Here is an 18,421-nt window from a genome sequence, read left to right on the forward strand (position 1 = left end):
TGCTGTCTTCGGGTAGATAGTGTTTTGAGATGAATTGTAGGACACCCCACGGATGTGGGGGCATTGCTTGGTCGGGTCGTGGTCCCTCCCATTGGAACTGGGTGCAGAGCCCCATCAATCACATTTTCTTCATCCATCCATCACATTAATGCAGCAGTTCTCAGACATTTTGGTCTCAAGACCTTTTACACTTTTGAAAACTATTGAAGGCCCCAAAGAGCTTTAAAAAATATTTTTGGATTATATTTACCATATTAGACATTAGAAATTTTTAAAAACATTTAATTCATTAAAAATACTAAGCCTATTACATGTCAATATAAAGGCTTTTTTCTAATAAAAAGTAACTACTTTCAAAACAAACAGAAGAATTTCACATTTTTGCAAATCTCTTTACTGCCTGGCTTAATAGAAAACAGCTGGATTCTCAGCTCTGCTTCTCTATTCAATCTGTTAGTCTGCTGCTTTGGTTGAAGGAGATGGAGCATATCCAGGCTCTGCAGGTAAGTGGTTTAAAATAGGAGGGGACTTTTAACCACCTTTTCAAGTAATTGTGGACATTCTTTTTTTGGGGGGGATAAACTCCACTATATATGCCTAAGAGTTTGGGAATGGAAAAGTTTTGACCTTACGGACCATCTGAAAGGGTCTCGGGTGTCTAGCCTCCACTTTGAGAACCATTTCTACCCACTTCAGAGGCCAGAGTCTTGAATCATTCATTCTTCAGAGCCACTGACGCTTCCTCTTCCCTGAGAACAGGAGTTGCTTTCAGCCCTGCCTTCTCAGGGCCTTGCCTTGGCCTCCAAAGCTCTAGGCCAGCACAGCAAGCGTGCGGTCACGGTGTGGAGGGAGTGCTTCCCTTTCTCCTGCCTCACAGGCCTGTGGGACTGTCACCTGGGTCTTGTTATACTTCTGCCATCCCCCTAGCTATGGAAACTCCCTGGAAATTCTCACAGCCCTGCGAACAATGTCCTCTTTATTGGGGTCTTACAGAGGTTACGTTAAGATAGGAAGGAAGACGATACTTTACAGAACATGCAACGAATCGCGTGTGAAACATCACTTATAAAAGGCTTGCGGTGTTTTGGCAGTTTGCAGCATGATTAAGTGTTTTTTTTTCCTTCCGGTGCTAAGTTTCAAAGGATGATTTTTATGTTGAAGAACAAAGTTCTGGGAACAAAAGAGCAGATAAGAATCTGGATTTAAGTAAGTCTTATTTCTGATTCCTAAGAATACTGAGATGTCTAATTGGTCCTTGGAAATTACAAGCAAATGAGCCTGAGCCAGGAAGATCTGGAAATCTTCACTCTGGCCCTTGTATAAATGTTCTTTAAAATAAATGCTAATGTCTGAAATAGGGAACTGGAAACCATTGTTTTTCTCTGGAACAGAAACCTTTGGTTGCCTACTGAGCAGCCAACCATCCCGTCCCTCCCCAGCACCTGACTGGGTGTCAGGAACTGCCTTCCTGTCAGCCGTGTGCTTCAGAGGAGGCTGCCCTGTCGCGGGTGCCACTGTCTGCTCTGGCCGTGGGCTCGCCCTGTGTCCCTCGTATCAGAATGGAGTGTGCGAGGGATTCTTTCTGTCTTGTGAAGGTGAAGTTCTTTCTTCCTTTGAAACTTATCACATTCAAATGATGCTTGTAGCAACTACAGCTGCTTTGCCTCTGTGAGGGGAGCCAGCCAGGGCTGAAGCTGACACATTGAGGGAGGATCAGCAGAAAGCTGGAGAGAGCCTGGTTCTTGCCAGTGCTGGGGGAGCGTGGATGACCTCGGCCTGGGGCCAGCCAGCCTCCTTGTTTAAACCTCTGAGGCAGATGGATTTCCTGCCACTTGCAGCTAAAGGCACCTCCACGGATACGCCCTCCCTAAAGGAGTCCATGTGACCCTCAGGGATCCAGGGGTAGGTGGCTTCAGCGAATGTGGCAGCTGTAACAAACCTGAGGTTCTGTTGGTGGGACCCTTTTCCTTTTTTCTGGCTGCTGTTTGGCCATTCTCTTGTCCTTTTTATTTCTGCTGCAGGTTGAGTTGAAATCCTAAATTGAGTATTTGGTAACTCGAATGCGAGAGCTGAAACACCTGTGGCTTATATAAGGTGTGGGAGCTTGGAGATGGGGCTGTGTTTCTCTCCCACATCCTAGCACACAGGTGAATCTCATAGCCTCGTCCCACTGCCATAAATAATGGATTTACTTGTGTGCTTCCCCAGCTAGACCCTAAACTCCGTTGTCCTTATACTCAGGGCCCCTGATGTATATACTCCGCCTGCCCCCACAATATTGATGGCTACCAATTATGGAACATTGATCTGTGCTGGTAATTGTACTAATGACTTAAGGCATCGTCTAATTTTTATTAAATTTTACTTTCAGTACAATAGGTTCTAATATAGTCTGTATTTTAATGATAAGAAAAGAGAGGCTGGAGTGATAAAACCATTTGCTCAAAGTCACACAGCTAATGTACAACAGAGGTTCAAATGCAGGTCTGACTTGGAAATTGTTCTTTTAACTGATACAGACTATGTCTTCAATGCATATTTTCTGGATACCTGTCATTTAGATGTTAGAATAGGAATTAATGTTGTCCCTAACCATTCCTTCATTTTCTCTTTCACCTTTGGAAACGTATTGAGACCGAAGGCACAGATGCGATTATTTGAATATTGGCTCTTCTCTAGGAATAGGCTTTTATCAGCGTGTGTAGGTTCTGAATGCTTTCAGTGGTAAGTAACGGAAAGCCTAACTAACAGTGGTTTACACCAGATGGGGCTTATTTTCCTCAAATAGTATGCAGTCTGGAGGTAGGCCGTCAGCACGTGTCCAGGATTCTGTTGGCCTTCCATTATAGTTGGCTCTTCATACCACAGAAAGGCTGTTGCGGCTCTGGTCATCACATCCCCATCCAAAACAGAAGGCAAAAGGACCATAGGCTGAAGGGCAGCACCAACTAAACAGGTGTAGTCCTTTTTACTAGGGAAGCAGAAGGCTTTCCAGAGCCCCAAGGGAGGCTGGAAAAATTGGAAACAGGATTGTCGGGAAAGGCTTAAATCAACTTTGATTTACTGGTTGAGGCTGACCACACTGTCAGCTAAAACCAATTGAAATCTAGTGGCTAAGGAGAAGGCTGCTACTACCTCTAGCCACACATTCCAAAGAAGTAGAGGCTGTTAGAATTTGAAGAGGTGATGGAGATAGCCCGTCTTGCCAATAAGACAGCTGAGACGTCAAAAGAACGCAGGTGTCCGAGCCAGGGCAAAAGACAGGGGTTTCCTTAGATTCTGCTGCTCTTCTCACTGATGGTTCTATGAAGTGTTTGCTTTCAAAGCCCTTTCACATCTCCCACTCGGCTTATCCCTCTCATCCTCTTGAAGGAGTCTAAGAAAGGCAGAGCCTTCCTAGTGTCTTATGAATAGATGCTCCCTTCCAAAGAGAGCTAAGTAGCAGCCCGGGATTACACCCTGTGTTGGCGGGCCAAAACGAAACCATGAATCTCCAGCTTGGGCCAGAGTTCTTTTAACAGACTCCATTGCCGCTCATGATACTATGATCTTCGCCATCGCCTTTGCACTTACGCTGAAGCAGGGGCTCCCCGCTCAGACACCCTGAGCTTTCGGCAGCCTGGCTGCCTTGGCACTCCAGCCAAACTGGCTCTGGCTCTCTGGGGATGACTGGGTGGAGCTCAGCCTGCATAGGGACTTTGGGTCCTTCTGTGTCCCCAGGGAGAGAGGACAGCCACATACTGTGGCTACGAAGAGTGGTGATGAGTAAGGTCCATGCATCTGAGTGTGAATGTTGCTTTCCCAGGTTGTTCTGCCCCTGTCTTTCAGCAGCAGGCTTTCTGCTCATTTTCATCCTGTTCAGCATGTTCCCAGCTGGGACTGAGGGCCGTGCTGCCTTCTGACAACACTGGGGTGTGGGTAGTGTGTCCAGTCACCGTAGTAACGGGGCATCTTGTGCAGCTGGAAGGGTGTTTACATGGCGGAATCAATTTTCTCAGTGGGAGTCCTTTCATGACCTTGGAAAAGGAGAAGCTACCTTTCTTTAGCTAGAAAGATAGTGGGATTTTACCAATAAAAATAACAGTTACAGCAGAATCACAATTATAGGGTTTAAAACATGTGAATTCTTGATACATTTATTGACAAATTTCCCTTTCTACCACGTAAACACTGTTATCAGCCTTTAGGACCTTAGCCTGTTTTCACTGATTTTGTGGACACTCATATACATGCTTTTGCAAATTCATGAAGTCTCCGTTTGGATTTAGGGCACTTCTAGCCAAGCCTGTTGCAAACGGCTGTGTCGCATTTGTTCCTTGTGACCTCTGATGGACATGAATGCCAAGAATAACACCACCAGGAAGACTCCTGTAAACGCCCACAAGAAGGAGGACCTGGATGGGTCCTGGTTTAGTCACAGTCCTCTCCGGCCCCACTTCACACCCTGAATTGAGATTATCGTCAGGCAGCTCTTACTGCCTTGGTTTACAGTCTTCCAGGCTTTAAAATTTTCTCTAAGGAGACAGTCTGCTACTGTTTTTTCTCTTCTGTGCATAAAAAAAATACTGGGCGTGTGTCTTCTTCCAGGACAGGCTGCATTTAGAAAGGTCATGCAGTTACCAGATAGGTTTGATGTGACCCTGAGTGGGGATCAGGCAGCCCACGGCGGATGTATCGTAAATACAGCTGCCCGCAGGGTGATTGTGTTTAAGGCAATTTAAAACAGGCTGAAAAGGTAACTCTCCAAATTCTGAAAATTTCAGCCTTCAAATGGGCATTAAAATGCCAATCACAAACTCAACCCTTAAAAATAAATTTAATCCCGAGAAACAGTCCTGTCTTCACATCAGGTAGTGCCAGACCTGAGGCTACGGAGTGGCAGATTAATGTAGATCTTATTCAGCTGACTGTACAGGCTGAGAGAGGGGAGGTATATAAAGTCTATGATGTGCTTAAAGGAGGCAGCTAATTAGGAGCCAAACCAACCTTTGTGGCTTTCACCTAAGACCTATTTTTAAAAAGTGCTTGCAGCACAGAATCTATTGGAATATCCAGTCATCAAAATGCCACAAACATATTACTGCCAAGAGAAGTTGCTGTTTGTGGGAAAATAAAATTTTATGTCACTGTTCTCTATCTGATACTTATTGCCAAAATGAATTGCTTAAGGGGAGTTACCGATGTACATGGATGGCTGAAAGTGATTTTTGATGGCTATGGAGAAAAGAACTACAGAGCTTTTAACAGGGGATGGAGTTACATTTTCATAACTTAAAAATATAAAAAGATATCATTTCCCCCCCCCAGCTTATTTGAGACATAATTGGCAAGTAAGATTGTATGTTTAAGGTGTATAGTATATTGATTGGATATATGTATACATTGTGAAATGATTACCATAATCAAGTTAATTAACACATCCATCACCTCCATAGTTTTTGTGTGGGTGGTGAGAACACTTAAGATCTACTTTCTTAGCAAAATTCAAGTGTACAATACAGTATTAATGACTGTAGCCACCATGCTGTACATTAGACAGCCAGAACTAATCCATTTCACAACTGAAAGTTTGTACCCTCTGACAACCACCATTCCACTCTCTGTTTCTATGAGTTTGACTTCTTTAGACTCCACATATAAGTGAGGTCATGCAGTATTCGTCTTCCTGCCTCTGGTTTATTTCATTTAGCATACTGCCCTCTAGGTTCACCCATGTTGTTGCAAATGGCAGGATTTCCTTTCTTTTTATGGCTGGATAATATTCCATTGTGTGTGTATCTATCTATAGCCAGATAAATATCACATTTTCTTTATCCATTCATCTGTTGATGAACACTTAGGTTGTTTCCATCATTTGGCTATTGTGAACAATGCTACAATGAATGTGGGAATGCAGATATTTGTTTAAGATAACTGATTTCATTTCTTTCGGGTATACACTGAGAAGTGGGATTGCTGGATCATGTGGTTATTCTGTATTTAATTTTTTGAGGAATCTCCATGCTGTTTACCATAGTGCACCAATTTATATTCCCACCAACAGTGCACAGCGTTCCGCATTCTCCACATCCTTGCCTAAACTTCTTTCTATTCAGACAGAAACAATTCTTGATGGTATTTGTCATGAAGAAGTGGGGATTATTGCACTGGCTTTCACATGCTGGGTTGTTTTAGGGAAAAAGATAAGACGGCTGGGAGATTAAAAATGTTTATTACTTTGGTTAATTTCTAGGGATGTCTGTGCTTGTTTCTGTGTTGTAGTTGCCTTTCTCTTCCTGTTTTAGCTTCTGTTCCCCAGTGATGGAGAGGTAACATGTTGCTATGGAAAGCGTGTAGGCTTTTGTATCGCATAGCATTTACATTTGAATCTGGACTTACCCACTCATCAGCTCTGTCCGTGGATACTTGACTCTGGGAGCCTTCATGTCTTGAACTGTAAAATAGACTTGATAATGTCCACTGCCTCATTTCTCATGAGAATTAAACAAGGTAACATAATGAGAAAGTTACCATCTCACAGCCTCTTCCCATAGACGGGCTCATCACTCCTCTTCCTCTCCATACCTTTTTCTCTACAGCAAGGACCAAAGTGTTCCTGGTTTTTCCTAAGTTTTAACAGTAGGGTGAAGCTTCTAAAAGCACCTAATGCTTTATAGTAGCTATGTGACATGTGACAGTTTTCTTACCATCTTTGAGCCTGTTAGCTTATTGATGACATGGAGATAATTACCTATTACATAGTCTTGTAAATACTAAACTAAATGAGATCACGTAAGTAGGCCAAGTCGTGATGCCTGGCACAGAGTGGGCTCTCAGTGACTGGTGGGTACCAGTACTGAAGGGACACATCTTGAAGGACAGCTTTCTTCCTGCCATGTTCTTGAGCGTCACGGCTTCCTCCGGCTTCTCCTTTGCTGGCGTCCTTTTTTCTCTCCACTCACTGACTGGAGGGACTTTTCTAAGCTCTGTCCTTCTGCTTTGCGTCTTGTACTTTTCCTTGGAAGTTTCATCCACTTCCGAGGTGTCAGCTACCCCTTTTAGGTGGCTTTCCATTTTTGAATACAGGCCCAACTGCGTTGTACTTTCGACACTAACTAGGCCCTCAAAGCAGAATGTTGTCCCTTCTTCCAGACTTTCCAGCTGCCTGGAAATAATGACAACAAAACTATAACAACAAGACAGTGGCAGCAGTAAGAAAAAGTACCATGCAACAACCATCTGTTGCATGTACGGCATAGCAGGCACTCTCCGACCACCGTAAGTCCTGGGCCAGGTGGGACCTTGTCCTGGCCCCACTCACCTTCACCTCACAGCTGAGGGAGCATTTCCACCCAGAGCCCACCCTGCACCCTCAGTTCATGCTCTGGATACTTGAGACTTCAGAGTTCTCTACTTCAACCATACTGAGCCTCCTTCTAGAAGATACACGTGGGCCTTTTCCCCAGCTCTGTCTTTTGGAAGGCAGATGGTGCCACAGATGTGTGCATCTCTGGGCTTGAGGCCTGGCCACAGGGCAGCTGTTTGCATGGGTTGGGTCTGAGATTGGCCTGCAGGCTGCTATGACCATACCCGTGCCCGCAAGACCAAGGCCGCTCCTGGGGCAGGACAGAGCCAGGGGCTGGAAGAGAACGGGGTTGGGCCAGAGGGCCTTCAGGAGTGCTGAGACGCTTAGCACAGCCCTGGGCAATCAGGAATGTTTTTAATGTAGCTTCTTAACTAATTATCATAATACTTTTCAAGTAGGTAATATTACTTCCACATGTTTAGATGAATAAAGCGAGAATTGAAGAGGTTAAATATTTAGTGCACAGGTTGTGACTGGCAGGGCCTGAATTTGACCCAGATTAGTTTGACTCCAAAATTTTTTTTCCATGATATTCTACTTTTAACTTACCCATTCTCTACATTGCAGTCTGGGTTCCACTTTGTAGAAAATGTCTGAGATCACATTATTCCCTTGATTAAAAGTCTTTCATTAGCTCTTCATTTTCAGTTGGCTGAAGGCCAGCCTCTCTGGCCTAGCAGGCAAGACCCTTCACATCCTGGCTCAACTCTGCTTTGTCAAACCCATTTCTCACCAGTCTTCCCACCATAACTTTTCGGGTCTCAGTTGTACTTGTACTGTTCCATGAATCCACACTGCTTTTTCACTCACAGCCTCAGCTGGATGTGTCCTTTCCCTCTTCCTCACCTGGCTGACCATGTCCCATACTGTCGCCTCAATTTCAGGGTCAAGTGAATATCACCTTGTCCATGAAGACACTTGAATTTTTCTAGGTAGAATCTCTCCTACCCCTGTTATCTTTTATAGTTTGTGTTGTTTACCTTCATACAAATGTTTATTACCTTGTACCTGTGTTTGAGTGTCATCCCTTGTCTGTGATCTCCCTTAGACAGTGGGTTCCATGTGAACAGGGGCCCTATCTCATTCATCATTATTGCCTAAATACTTTATATACAGCCTGGACATCTTGTAGGTAACATAAATATTTATTAAAATTAAAAATCTTATTATTACTAAACAGCTTATGCATGTCTTAAAAATAGTTTATTAGCCACCGAGGAATACCCATTTTAGTTCTGGCATTTGTGCTGATAATAGACTGGCTTTATAGGCATTTTGACATTACCTGGAAATTTCCACCTCACAGAAAAATGTGACTTTACATTGAATCCTACCATTTCACTGTCAAGACATCTAAGGGGTGAGACGTCATTATAATAAATGTATACACGTATTACTTATGAGCTTTAATAGACCAGTGAGTTCTGAATAGAATTGAAAGAAATCAGTTTTGTTTCAAAGTAACTAGTTTTAAGTTACCTGTCTTTGGTTACATAGACTTTTCCGAATGATGTTTATGCCATAGACTTACTGTTTTTTTCAAGAAGTGACTGCGTATTTGCCTAAAGTTATCAGCACATAAAAAAGATGACGTTACGAGATTTATTGTCCAGTTCATTTTCCCTTCCTCCCTAAGAGTTGAGTGTTTGAGTTGGAACTCTTGTTTGTTCTGGTGGCTTATTTCCACCTGCCACTCCATGGCCGAGATTCTGGGCAGAGCCTTGCCTCTAAGGTGCCATTTGGAGCATTTTCATCATAAAAAAAAATCACTAAGAAACAAAGCGCATGTGGTTCCGTGTTGCCGGGCACGTTTCACGCTGTGAGTATATTCACACTCTAAGCCCGAAAGCTTGATTGCAGGAAAACATACTATAGAAGGAAGTAAAATTCAATTAAGCATACTGGTTTTAGATACCTGTGACTGACAGTTATATCCCAGGGTCACACGCAAGCCTATTTTCAGTCAAAAAGGCTTTAGAGAGAAGAAAGAATTCAGTAAATGTTTGAAAGGGGCTAAGGAAATGTCTTTGGGGAAAGGGGAAGTATTCCAGGAAAATTACCCAGCTTTTTTTTTTTTTTTTTTTTTTTTTTGATAAAGTGGGAAGGTTGGCGACTTGACAGAAGAGATGAGGCAGGCACAGAGGAAATTCAGGAAGGGTTAGCTCGGAGCCATGACTGGAAACAAGGCCACTCGGGATTGTAGACCAAAGCCTTGCCGGAAAGGGAGAGTGTGTTCACGCACACGCAGGAGAGGGTTAGCTTCACTTCTCTGTTTCTAAAGGTAGTATCTTTTACTGTGGAGAGTTTTTTTAAATGTTAAAACACATAAATAGTAAAACCAAAACTATCCGTGTTCTCAAAGGCAGAGATACCCTCTGGAGGGGTTTTGAGGAATTTCTTTCCTGTCTGTCTCCCTCCCTCCTCCACTCACTTCGTATGTGTATGTAATTTTTTATTCAAGTGTGGGACCATGGTATGGTGTATTTTCTACATTCTGTTCTCATTTTTAATTTCTTTGATGTAACATTTTTCAAAACATTTTCCTGGGTTCATAAAAACTTTCAAAATACTTTAAATTACTGTATGTTACTCTGTTTCAGAGATGTACCAGGATTTATTTAACTTTATTTCATTGTAAGTAAAACTACAGACAAATCTTTGCACCTAAAACTGGGCTGTTCTGTGATGATTTCTTTAGAAAATTTTCGTAGAATAGAAAATCCTAGGTCAAAGCATAGAAATATTTTTAAGCTCTTGAGGTACATTGACAAATTGTTTTTAATGGCAGAATTAAAGAGGAAAACATCATCCATGGTGCCTCAGGAGGAGGTTATATGAGGAACTGCTAAGTGTGTTGATGGAGGTGAGGAGGGATTTGTAAGTGGAAACATGTAAAAGTCCACGTGTGGAAGATTGACGTGGGAGATGACGTGAGAAAGTGTGAGGATGGATTGACCATGGACAGAAAGAAAGGAGTGTCTTTATAAAAGGTCCTTTGTAGACTTGCTGTGTGTGAAATGTTTAACCCAGGTCTTGGAACACGGTTTGAGAGTGACAAATGGTAACCATCAATGTCACATGGAGCTTGAGTTCAGGGCTGCAGTCACTGTTCCAGCCCTTGTCCAAGAGTAACTTTTCTCCACTTCCCTCGTCAGTAGATGTTGATAACATTCGTCCCTCCTCATTGGGTTGAGATCGTGTGCCTAAGCCCTTAGCATCTCTGTGACATCCGCGGCCACTCTCCCTTGTATCACTGAGGAATCCTCTGGTTAAAGTGACAGAACATTTGATCCAAAGGAAAAAGCCAATACATTGTGTCCAATACAAAGTATTGTATCCAATGGAGTGGGAATGCTGCTTGATCTGGTCTTTTTTTTTTTATTGGACTTTTATTTATAGGCTCAACCAACCTTTAAATGACCTTCATGTTAACACTTCTTAGGCACTTTCCATCCGTTTGTTTGTGTATTCATTTATCCATTCAGAAGCTGAATTTGCACATTACCACTCGCCCCTGTCTTGGGCAGGAATGACACTTGTTTTCCTCTGTTCTGTACTCAGTGCCCAGTGCAGTACCCCCAAACGTAAGGGGCTCAGTAGTTGCAAAAAAGAAAAAAAAAAATCCAGAACAACCTCCCTTATGATTAATATGGACTTAATTGTCTCTTTTGTTTACTCTAGAAATTAAAAAAAATAAAAACTTTATTGTTTTTCCCCCTCATTACATAGAATTTATATCTTCCAGTGGAAGTATTAATATTGATAATCCTAGATTGCAGGTGAAATACCAAGGCATTTTTAATTTTTTCAAAGATAAGTAAGTTGTGGGGATATAATGTACAGCATGGTGACTGTAATTAACAATACTATATTATACATTTGAAAGTTGCTAAAAGAATAGATCTTCAAAGTTCCCACCACAAGAAGAAAAAATTGTAACAGTGTGAGGTGATGCACGTTAACTAAACTTATTGTGGTCGTTTTGCAATATATACGTATATCGAAATCATTTTCTTGTGCACTTCAAACTTATACAATGTTACATGTAACTTATATGTCTCAGTAGGTCCCTGGAATACAATTTTTTCAAAATGAATCAAATTATTTTACTGTGTTTTGTATTTTTTAAATATTGCAAGAATATTGTCAGAAAACTTTAAAATTGGAAGGACAAACCCATTGTTCTATCACAATAATATAACAATGTTTTTGTATTTATGTTGCTTTCTGTTCTTTTACAGCTTATTTTTAAAATTAGAGGTATCCAATAGCAAAGATAAAATCTAGATAGTATTTAAATTTTTCAGGTGATTGATAACCTACCTAATCCCCTGCAGTTACCTTTGATTACAAAAATAAATCTGTTAGCACAGTTAGACCCATTGTGAGGTTGGACGTTTTCTTTACGGATAAGAACAGTAGGTATAATTGCTATAAAGAACCCTTGGACTGTTGACGTCAGTGCCAGAAGGAAAGGGAAGAAAATGAATTCCAGGTTTTGTATTTTCTCTGTACACAAATTTACTGACCTTTTTGAGCTGAACAGGAGATGCCTTGATGTTCATTTTTGTGAGCAGCCCAGTGACTTTGTAGCCTTAAAAATATTTTCTTCATGAGTCAGCATACTCTAGTTATATAAAAATTAGAAAGTATAAATACAAAGAAAATAAAAGATCCCCCATGCCCCTGCCTGGACACACCCATTGTGAACATTCAGCTCAGCTCCTTCTTAAACCAGCGTCCGAATTGATATTCATTGCTGTGTCTCTCTCTGTACTGTTTGGATCTTTTAATGTACATGGATGCCTTTTGTAATGAAGTATAATAAAAGTGTACATTTTGAGGGAAAATTTTGAGTGTATTTTGAGCATAGCCATATTATTTAGAATTCTTTTTAACAGATTGAATCATATAAAATGATGGATATTCAACCCTTTCAGACGTGCAAAAAAATGGCCATTTCATGTGCTCTGCGTAGTAACTCCGGCAGGCTTGCTGAGGCATCTTGCTATCCCGCAGGAGAAATGGGATTTTATGTTGTTCACAGCTGTGGCCCCAGGACCTAAAGCAGTTCCTGATTGGTGAATCTAATCTTTGTTGTGAAATACAAAGCGAAAGGATTGCTGCTGATAAAGATAACTTCGTTAAGATAGAAGCGAAAATAGAAATACAATGGAAACATTTTTAACTGCACAGCAGAGAAAATCAATTAAGAAACCAGTTCAGTTCCAGTTGGCTCTGGCGAAAGCTTCGTCAATGTTGATGTAAACTGTGAAAGCATCGGAATTCATAAACATGAATAATAACATCCCAAATGTCACAGCAAAGGGCTGAAAAGTCTTCTGTACTCAGACTAGGAAAGATCATGATTACTCGGAAAAGTGATGGCTATTCCTTGACCCCAGCAGCTGGTTCCAAAGCCACACTTACCCCACCGATCCAACTGTATCTTTTCATAACTACACTCCAACTGTCAATGTAACGTGTTGCTTCATGAGCGACCCCTCACAGTAAGATAACTTACATTACTTGTTGGATGTCTGGCCCCATCCTTTTAACCTGGTGGTCACCTGGATTGCTGTTCTTAAAGCCGTTTGCCAGACGCCACAGTCAGCGGGGAGCTATCTGCTGGTGCTGACATCGCGGAGGTCTCTGTGGGTTTTGAAGACAGATGGTCTAAATTAAAATCACAGCTCTGTCACTTACCAACGTGTGACCTTGGACAGGTCATCTCATCTCCCTTAGTTTATTTTGCCAACTCTTAAACCTCTGCATAGTAAAATGAAATAGTAAGTATGACTTTGTGAACATGGTACTTGGGACATACAGGCCACTGATTTTCAGTCACGGTTATTATGTGAAGGAACCCAGACAGTTACTGAATAAATGGCTTAGATCGTAGAATCCTAGAAATAGTATGAGCAGACCTCAGAAATCTAAAGAAGCTGTGTTCCATCCCACGCCGTGCGTCAAAGAGGAATCAGCCTAACATTCAGAAATACATTTGGTTTTACTTGAAGTTCACTTTTGTGCTCATATTAAAAGATAATTTTGGGCAAATCCTAACTTTTCCCATATTTACCTGTTTTAATTTCCCTTTGTCCATTGTCATCTTGCAGCCCAATAAAGCTGGTCCGTGAACCGTGACCACACAGTTGAGGAGATGGACTCTGTCTTCCTGACACGAACAGACACTGCCATGGGATGATGGCTTCCTTGTCCATGTGCAGAACTGCTAATTATTCTCCTTTAAGGAATCATAACATGTCAGGACATGAGTCCTGGGGCCACTGCCTTTATTTAATTAGACAAGAGTGACCTTGAATGTGCCTGCGCATAAAAAACTAATCGCTCATGTCGCTGAACCTGGTTTAGGGGTGCCCCTCCCCCGTGAGGCAGCATCCAGAAAGAGCAAGAGGTGATTATTGCCGTGCAGCGTGTGCAGAGGGGACTAAATGTGTGCCCCGTTGAATCTTCATTATGAATTCCATCCTGAGACTCAATTAACAGGCCTGTTATTCTATTTTATTGAAACCACTTTAAAGAAAATTAAGGCAGCGGGGGTTTTATGATACCACAGAACAAGCAGTGAAATCAGTTGTGCCTCGTGAGCTTGGTTCATTTCCCATGTGTGTTCGTTTCCTGTCGAAGGCAAGATCTGAGGCTCGTGACGCTAATCTGGGGGATGCTTGAGGCTGAGGGGCTGAGAGGCCCTGGACCTTGAAGAGAGTTATCCCCCTCACCTCCTGTGTGCACACACAGGAAGCCACCTCTCTGCTTCAGGGCTCAGTGTAACAGCTCTTCAGGGCTCCTCGTCCCAGTGGAACCCTGAGCCCAGGCAGGGAACACGGGCCTCTTCTCTGACTCAGACACCGGAGTTTGTGCCACGTTGGGCAGGTCCTTTCTCCTGAAGACAGGGGCTCTTGGGGTCCATGTGGGGTTTTGGGGGGGTGGCCCATGAATCCTCTGAAATGATTTCACACTCCTCTAAGGAGGAGGGCTATTCTAGCTTTGCTCTGATCTTTTGAGACCAAAGCGTATTGGAAGAAACTTGATCTTGGGAGTTGGATAGATTTCCATTTGAATTGTCTTCAATAGATGTTTAAGCTGTGTGACCTTGGGTAGGCCATGAGACCTCTCTGAACCTCCTTTTTCTCAAATGTAAAACAAGTGTAAGAATGCCAGTTTTAAGGTTGAAGTGACTGGCAGACTAAATAGAGAAATAGGTAATATTCTTTTTTCTCTCTTTCACCCCATGAATAAAATGAAAGTGAGTATCTGTTCTGTATTGTTTCTTGTAGGATGTTTCCCAGCACCCATGATGGTGCCTTGCACACATGTTAATGGATGGTGGGATGGATGGAGTACCTTGGTTTTGTATCCAGATGAAACCTCTCAGTCTGCTTCCTCAAAGCAATGATTTTCTAAGAGAAATCTTGGTGCCTGAATTGGTTGTGCTAAGACCATCCCAGGACATGTGCTCGTGTCCTGTGCAAAATCTTTCCAGATACTCTGACAAGATTAGATCTTCTTCTCCTGTGATGAAAATCATTGTCTGTGCTGGGCCTCTGTCTATATCAGGGCTGGGTAAATTACAGCATGTGGGCCGAATCTGGCCTGTTGCCTGTTTCTGTAAATAAAGTTTTATTGGAACGTAGCCAAACTCATTGACTTACATATTAGCTCTGTTTTTGTGCTACAGCAGAGTTGAGTAGTTAGCACAGAGACCACATGGACTGCAAAGCCTAAAATATTATCTGCCTCTTTATGGAAGAAGTTTCCCAACCCCAGATGCATATTATCTGTAATCTTTACTGTAACCCTGCAGGATTGGTCTTAAGATGCTCTTTCTATGGGATTAGAAGCTAAGACTGAGCAGAGTTAAGTATCTTGACTGAGATCGCACAACTTAGAAATAGGGTTTGAATTCAGGTCTGTGTGATCCCATAGCCCATAATCTTTCCACTAAACACTGATCCCTTTCAAATCAGCCCAAACCTACCTGAACCAATTACACCTTCCAGTCCCTGGTGACCATGATTGGCCTGGGGAGCAGTTCAGAGATGTCCACTGGAATCGTGGTGCGACCTGGTGGTCCTGGCACTTGTCAGCAACCTGGCTCTGGTCTATGATATAAATTGTGTGAATGTAGAAGTAGGTAAGAGTGGATAGAGGATTTCAAGGACTAATACTGTTGATGGCCGAGCAACATGGGCACGTAGCTGTTTATCTGCAAATAGAATGCTGTTCCCCAAGGGTCAGCGGGTTCAGCATTTCCAGGAATGTCCTGGTTGCTGCTGAGTGTGGCATCCACTCTTGTTTGGTGTCTTTGGTGAGAAATGTGTAAGGCCTGTCATTTTCAGTGCACAGCCATTCAGCAGACTTTCTCTGCTTCGGGCTATGGGACTGGAAGCGTTTTGGACTTCCACGCTTGCTCACTGGTACTGTGCCATCAAGGGCAGATCTGACTCCAAATCCAAGATGAAAGTTCTATCACAGTGAGTTAATCCTGGTGGAAATGTGATTGTTTTAAGAGTTTGCAGATGAAGTTCTATGGTTCTTCTGTTAAAATTCCATCAGCTCATTATTGCTAATTCTTACTTGACTTTCACCCTTCCGATTAATTTTTCCAAGTTTATAAACTGGTTGTGATTAAATAAAAGAAGCAAAATTGGGAAAATTAGCTATTCCTGCTTTAATTGACCACATAGCAGTGTTTGCCTGGTAACGGTGACAAGCTGATGGTAATGGTAACAGCAACAGAGGGGTGAGAAGGATTAGGAAGGCAGGTGAATGTTCCTTCTGATAGTCTGTTTTTGTTCTTTGTGGCCGGTGTTAGGGGGAGTGTCTGGGATTCTCCATCTGTCACAGAGCTGCTGATGGAAGATTCCATGGAAAAACTGCAGGGTGGACAGGAAGGAATTAGAGCCATAATTAACTTTCTGTTTCACTGTGTTCTACAACTGTGATCCTTATTTCTCCAAAAGACCAAATCCTGTAGTCTTACCCTGGGGCTTTCATACTGCCTGAAGTCAATGAATCTTTCAGTTTATGCTGAAAATATAAAACAGATAAAAATGGGGCTGCTCTGGTTTAAGCGAGGGTGGGGGAACCTGGTAAAATTAAGTAGCATTTCATTTGTTGCGCCAGTGTGAAACTGTAGGGAAATAATGGGTTGATTAAAATTCTTGGTCTGTTGTTTAATTATTTAGAGTGAATGGTTCTTACAGAAAAATGTTTCTTTTTGTAACCCTTTTGGTTTATCTCTAACATGTTTTAGTGCCCAGTTATTTTTTTCTTAAGCTTCAAAATACACAAGTAGCTGTCAAACCTCTTTTTTTTTTTTTTTTTGTCTTTCGCATGACACCAGGTGCTTCTCATGGGTCAAAGGGGTTGAGGGTTCATTTGTATTTCTGTCTTGGAAACATGTTTATTAAGAACCCATCACAAAATTCAGATCTGGAATGGAGACTAAAGGGCAAGTTCAAAAATTATAAATATTGGGAGCTTGAGATATGCAGATCTTAACTACTATGTATAAAATAGATAAACAACAAAGTTTCTTCTGGGTAGCACAGGGAAGATACACATTCAGTATCTTGTAGCAACCTATAATGAAAAAGAATGTGAAAAGGAATATATGTATATGTATGACTGAAACATGTTGTACATCAGAAATTGACACAGCATTGTAAACTGACTTATACTCCAATAAAAGAAATTTTAAAAAATTGTTAAAAACTATAAATGATTAATGAACACTTTGAGTTTAGGAGAAATTGACAAGTTATTCAAATTTCAATTTATATCGATGAGGCAGAGTTTCAGTGGCTATGCTGTTACTTGCTCAGGGAGGAAGAGGTATGAGCAGGGTGTAGAAATCTTTATAAATGGTGCTTCCTAGAGTTGTGCACTCCAGGTGTACTTACAAGCAGTTATATTAATTTGGGAAAGATCAGGTATGTTTCTGGACTGACTGGTGAGGGTCCTTCCATGTAATAATTAGTTCACCAACCAGTTGTTTGAAAGTCCTTGTGTGTTCTCCCTGTAGCCATCCTTAGAAGGTGAGCTGCTGATATGCTATTATATCTGTGCAGCTTTTTTGCTGTGTGTTTTTTTTTTAAAGTCCATGTACAATTTCACTATTGGTCGTAGTTTTGTGTCTGTGTGTGGCGGCATTTGGGGGCAGGTGTACATAAGGCCTGGATCACTTGACTGCCAGCTTTGCTGAGCTCACCTGCTGTCCTTATTTATGTTTGCCAGGGAGAAATGCCTGCTGCCTCTCCAGTTGGCTTTGGAATCCAAGAATGTGAAGCTGGCCCAACATGCCTTGGCAGGGATACAGGTATGGCTGTCGCTGAGTGCAACAGGATGACAGAAGTTGACAGACCACTTTGGCCTTGAAAGAACAAACAGTTAACATTTTAAATACTGATTGTTTAAAATCCCAGACAGAAATTTGATTGAGCTGGGGAATAACCAGGGAGGGTAACAGGATTTACTTACATTGACCAGCATTCCTCTGTGCACAGCATTATCTTGACGAGCCTTTGTTGTTAGACAGATTATTGGCGACCCAGCTAAGCCCATCCAGAAATGAAATATTTTTTGTGACATCCAACTTTTAGGAGATTAAGGGATCAAAAGAGAGATACCTCAAGTTCTGTACCATCTCAAATCTTGTATGTGTTCAATATCTGTGATTCTGGGTAATGATAAGCTGGAAAGATTGTGTTTTGTTTTTCCATTCTACAGTTAGGTTGGCGAGTGGATTAATGTGTTTTGTTTCCAGAATAAGATTGGGAAGAAAAAAGGAAATTTGGTCTAATGAGAAAAGTCAGATTGCACACACAGATTGCCTTCTCTGAGCATTTGTTCATTTTCTTTTGTACCATACATAACAGATCTAATTCCAAAGGTGCAAAGGTGACGGCAGTACAAATACATTGACTGTTTAAGTGGTTTAGTATCTAAGTGACAAATACTGTGGAGTTGAAGCCTGTGGGGGATTTGTTCAACATGAACGTGGATTGGTAGCATTTGCTGGCTGTCTTTTCACTTCAGTATGTACTATTT

The 18,421-nt window shown here is 41.9% G+C and overlaps 1 protein-coding gene across 4 annotated transcripts in view; it reads left to right on the plus strand.

Annotated features, from left to right (window-relative positions):
- Window positions 1-18,421, plus strand: part of ARFGEF3 (ARFGEF family member 3) — a 158,298-nt gene that overhangs the window by 19,356 nt on the left and 120,521 nt on the right. For all 4 annotated transcript variants that reach the window (XR_012075032.1, XR_012075033.1, XR_012075034.1 and 1 more), the window contains exon 3: window positions 17,609-17,690. Coding sequence is in view for 1 of the 4 variants with exons in the window: in XM_072965913.1 (XP_072822014.1) it covers window positions 17,609-17,690 (82 nt within the window). In the remaining 3 variants the exon portion in view is untranslated. The remainder of the gene's footprint in view (window positions 1-17,608; window positions 17,691-18,421) is intronic.

This window comes from Vicugna pacos, chromosome 8 (assembly GCF_048564905.1).
Source record: "Vicugna pacos chromosome 8, VicPac4, whole genome shotgun sequence".
Lineage (NCBI taxonomy): Eukaryota > Metazoa > Chordata > Mammalia > Artiodactyla > Camelidae > Vicugna > Vicugna pacos.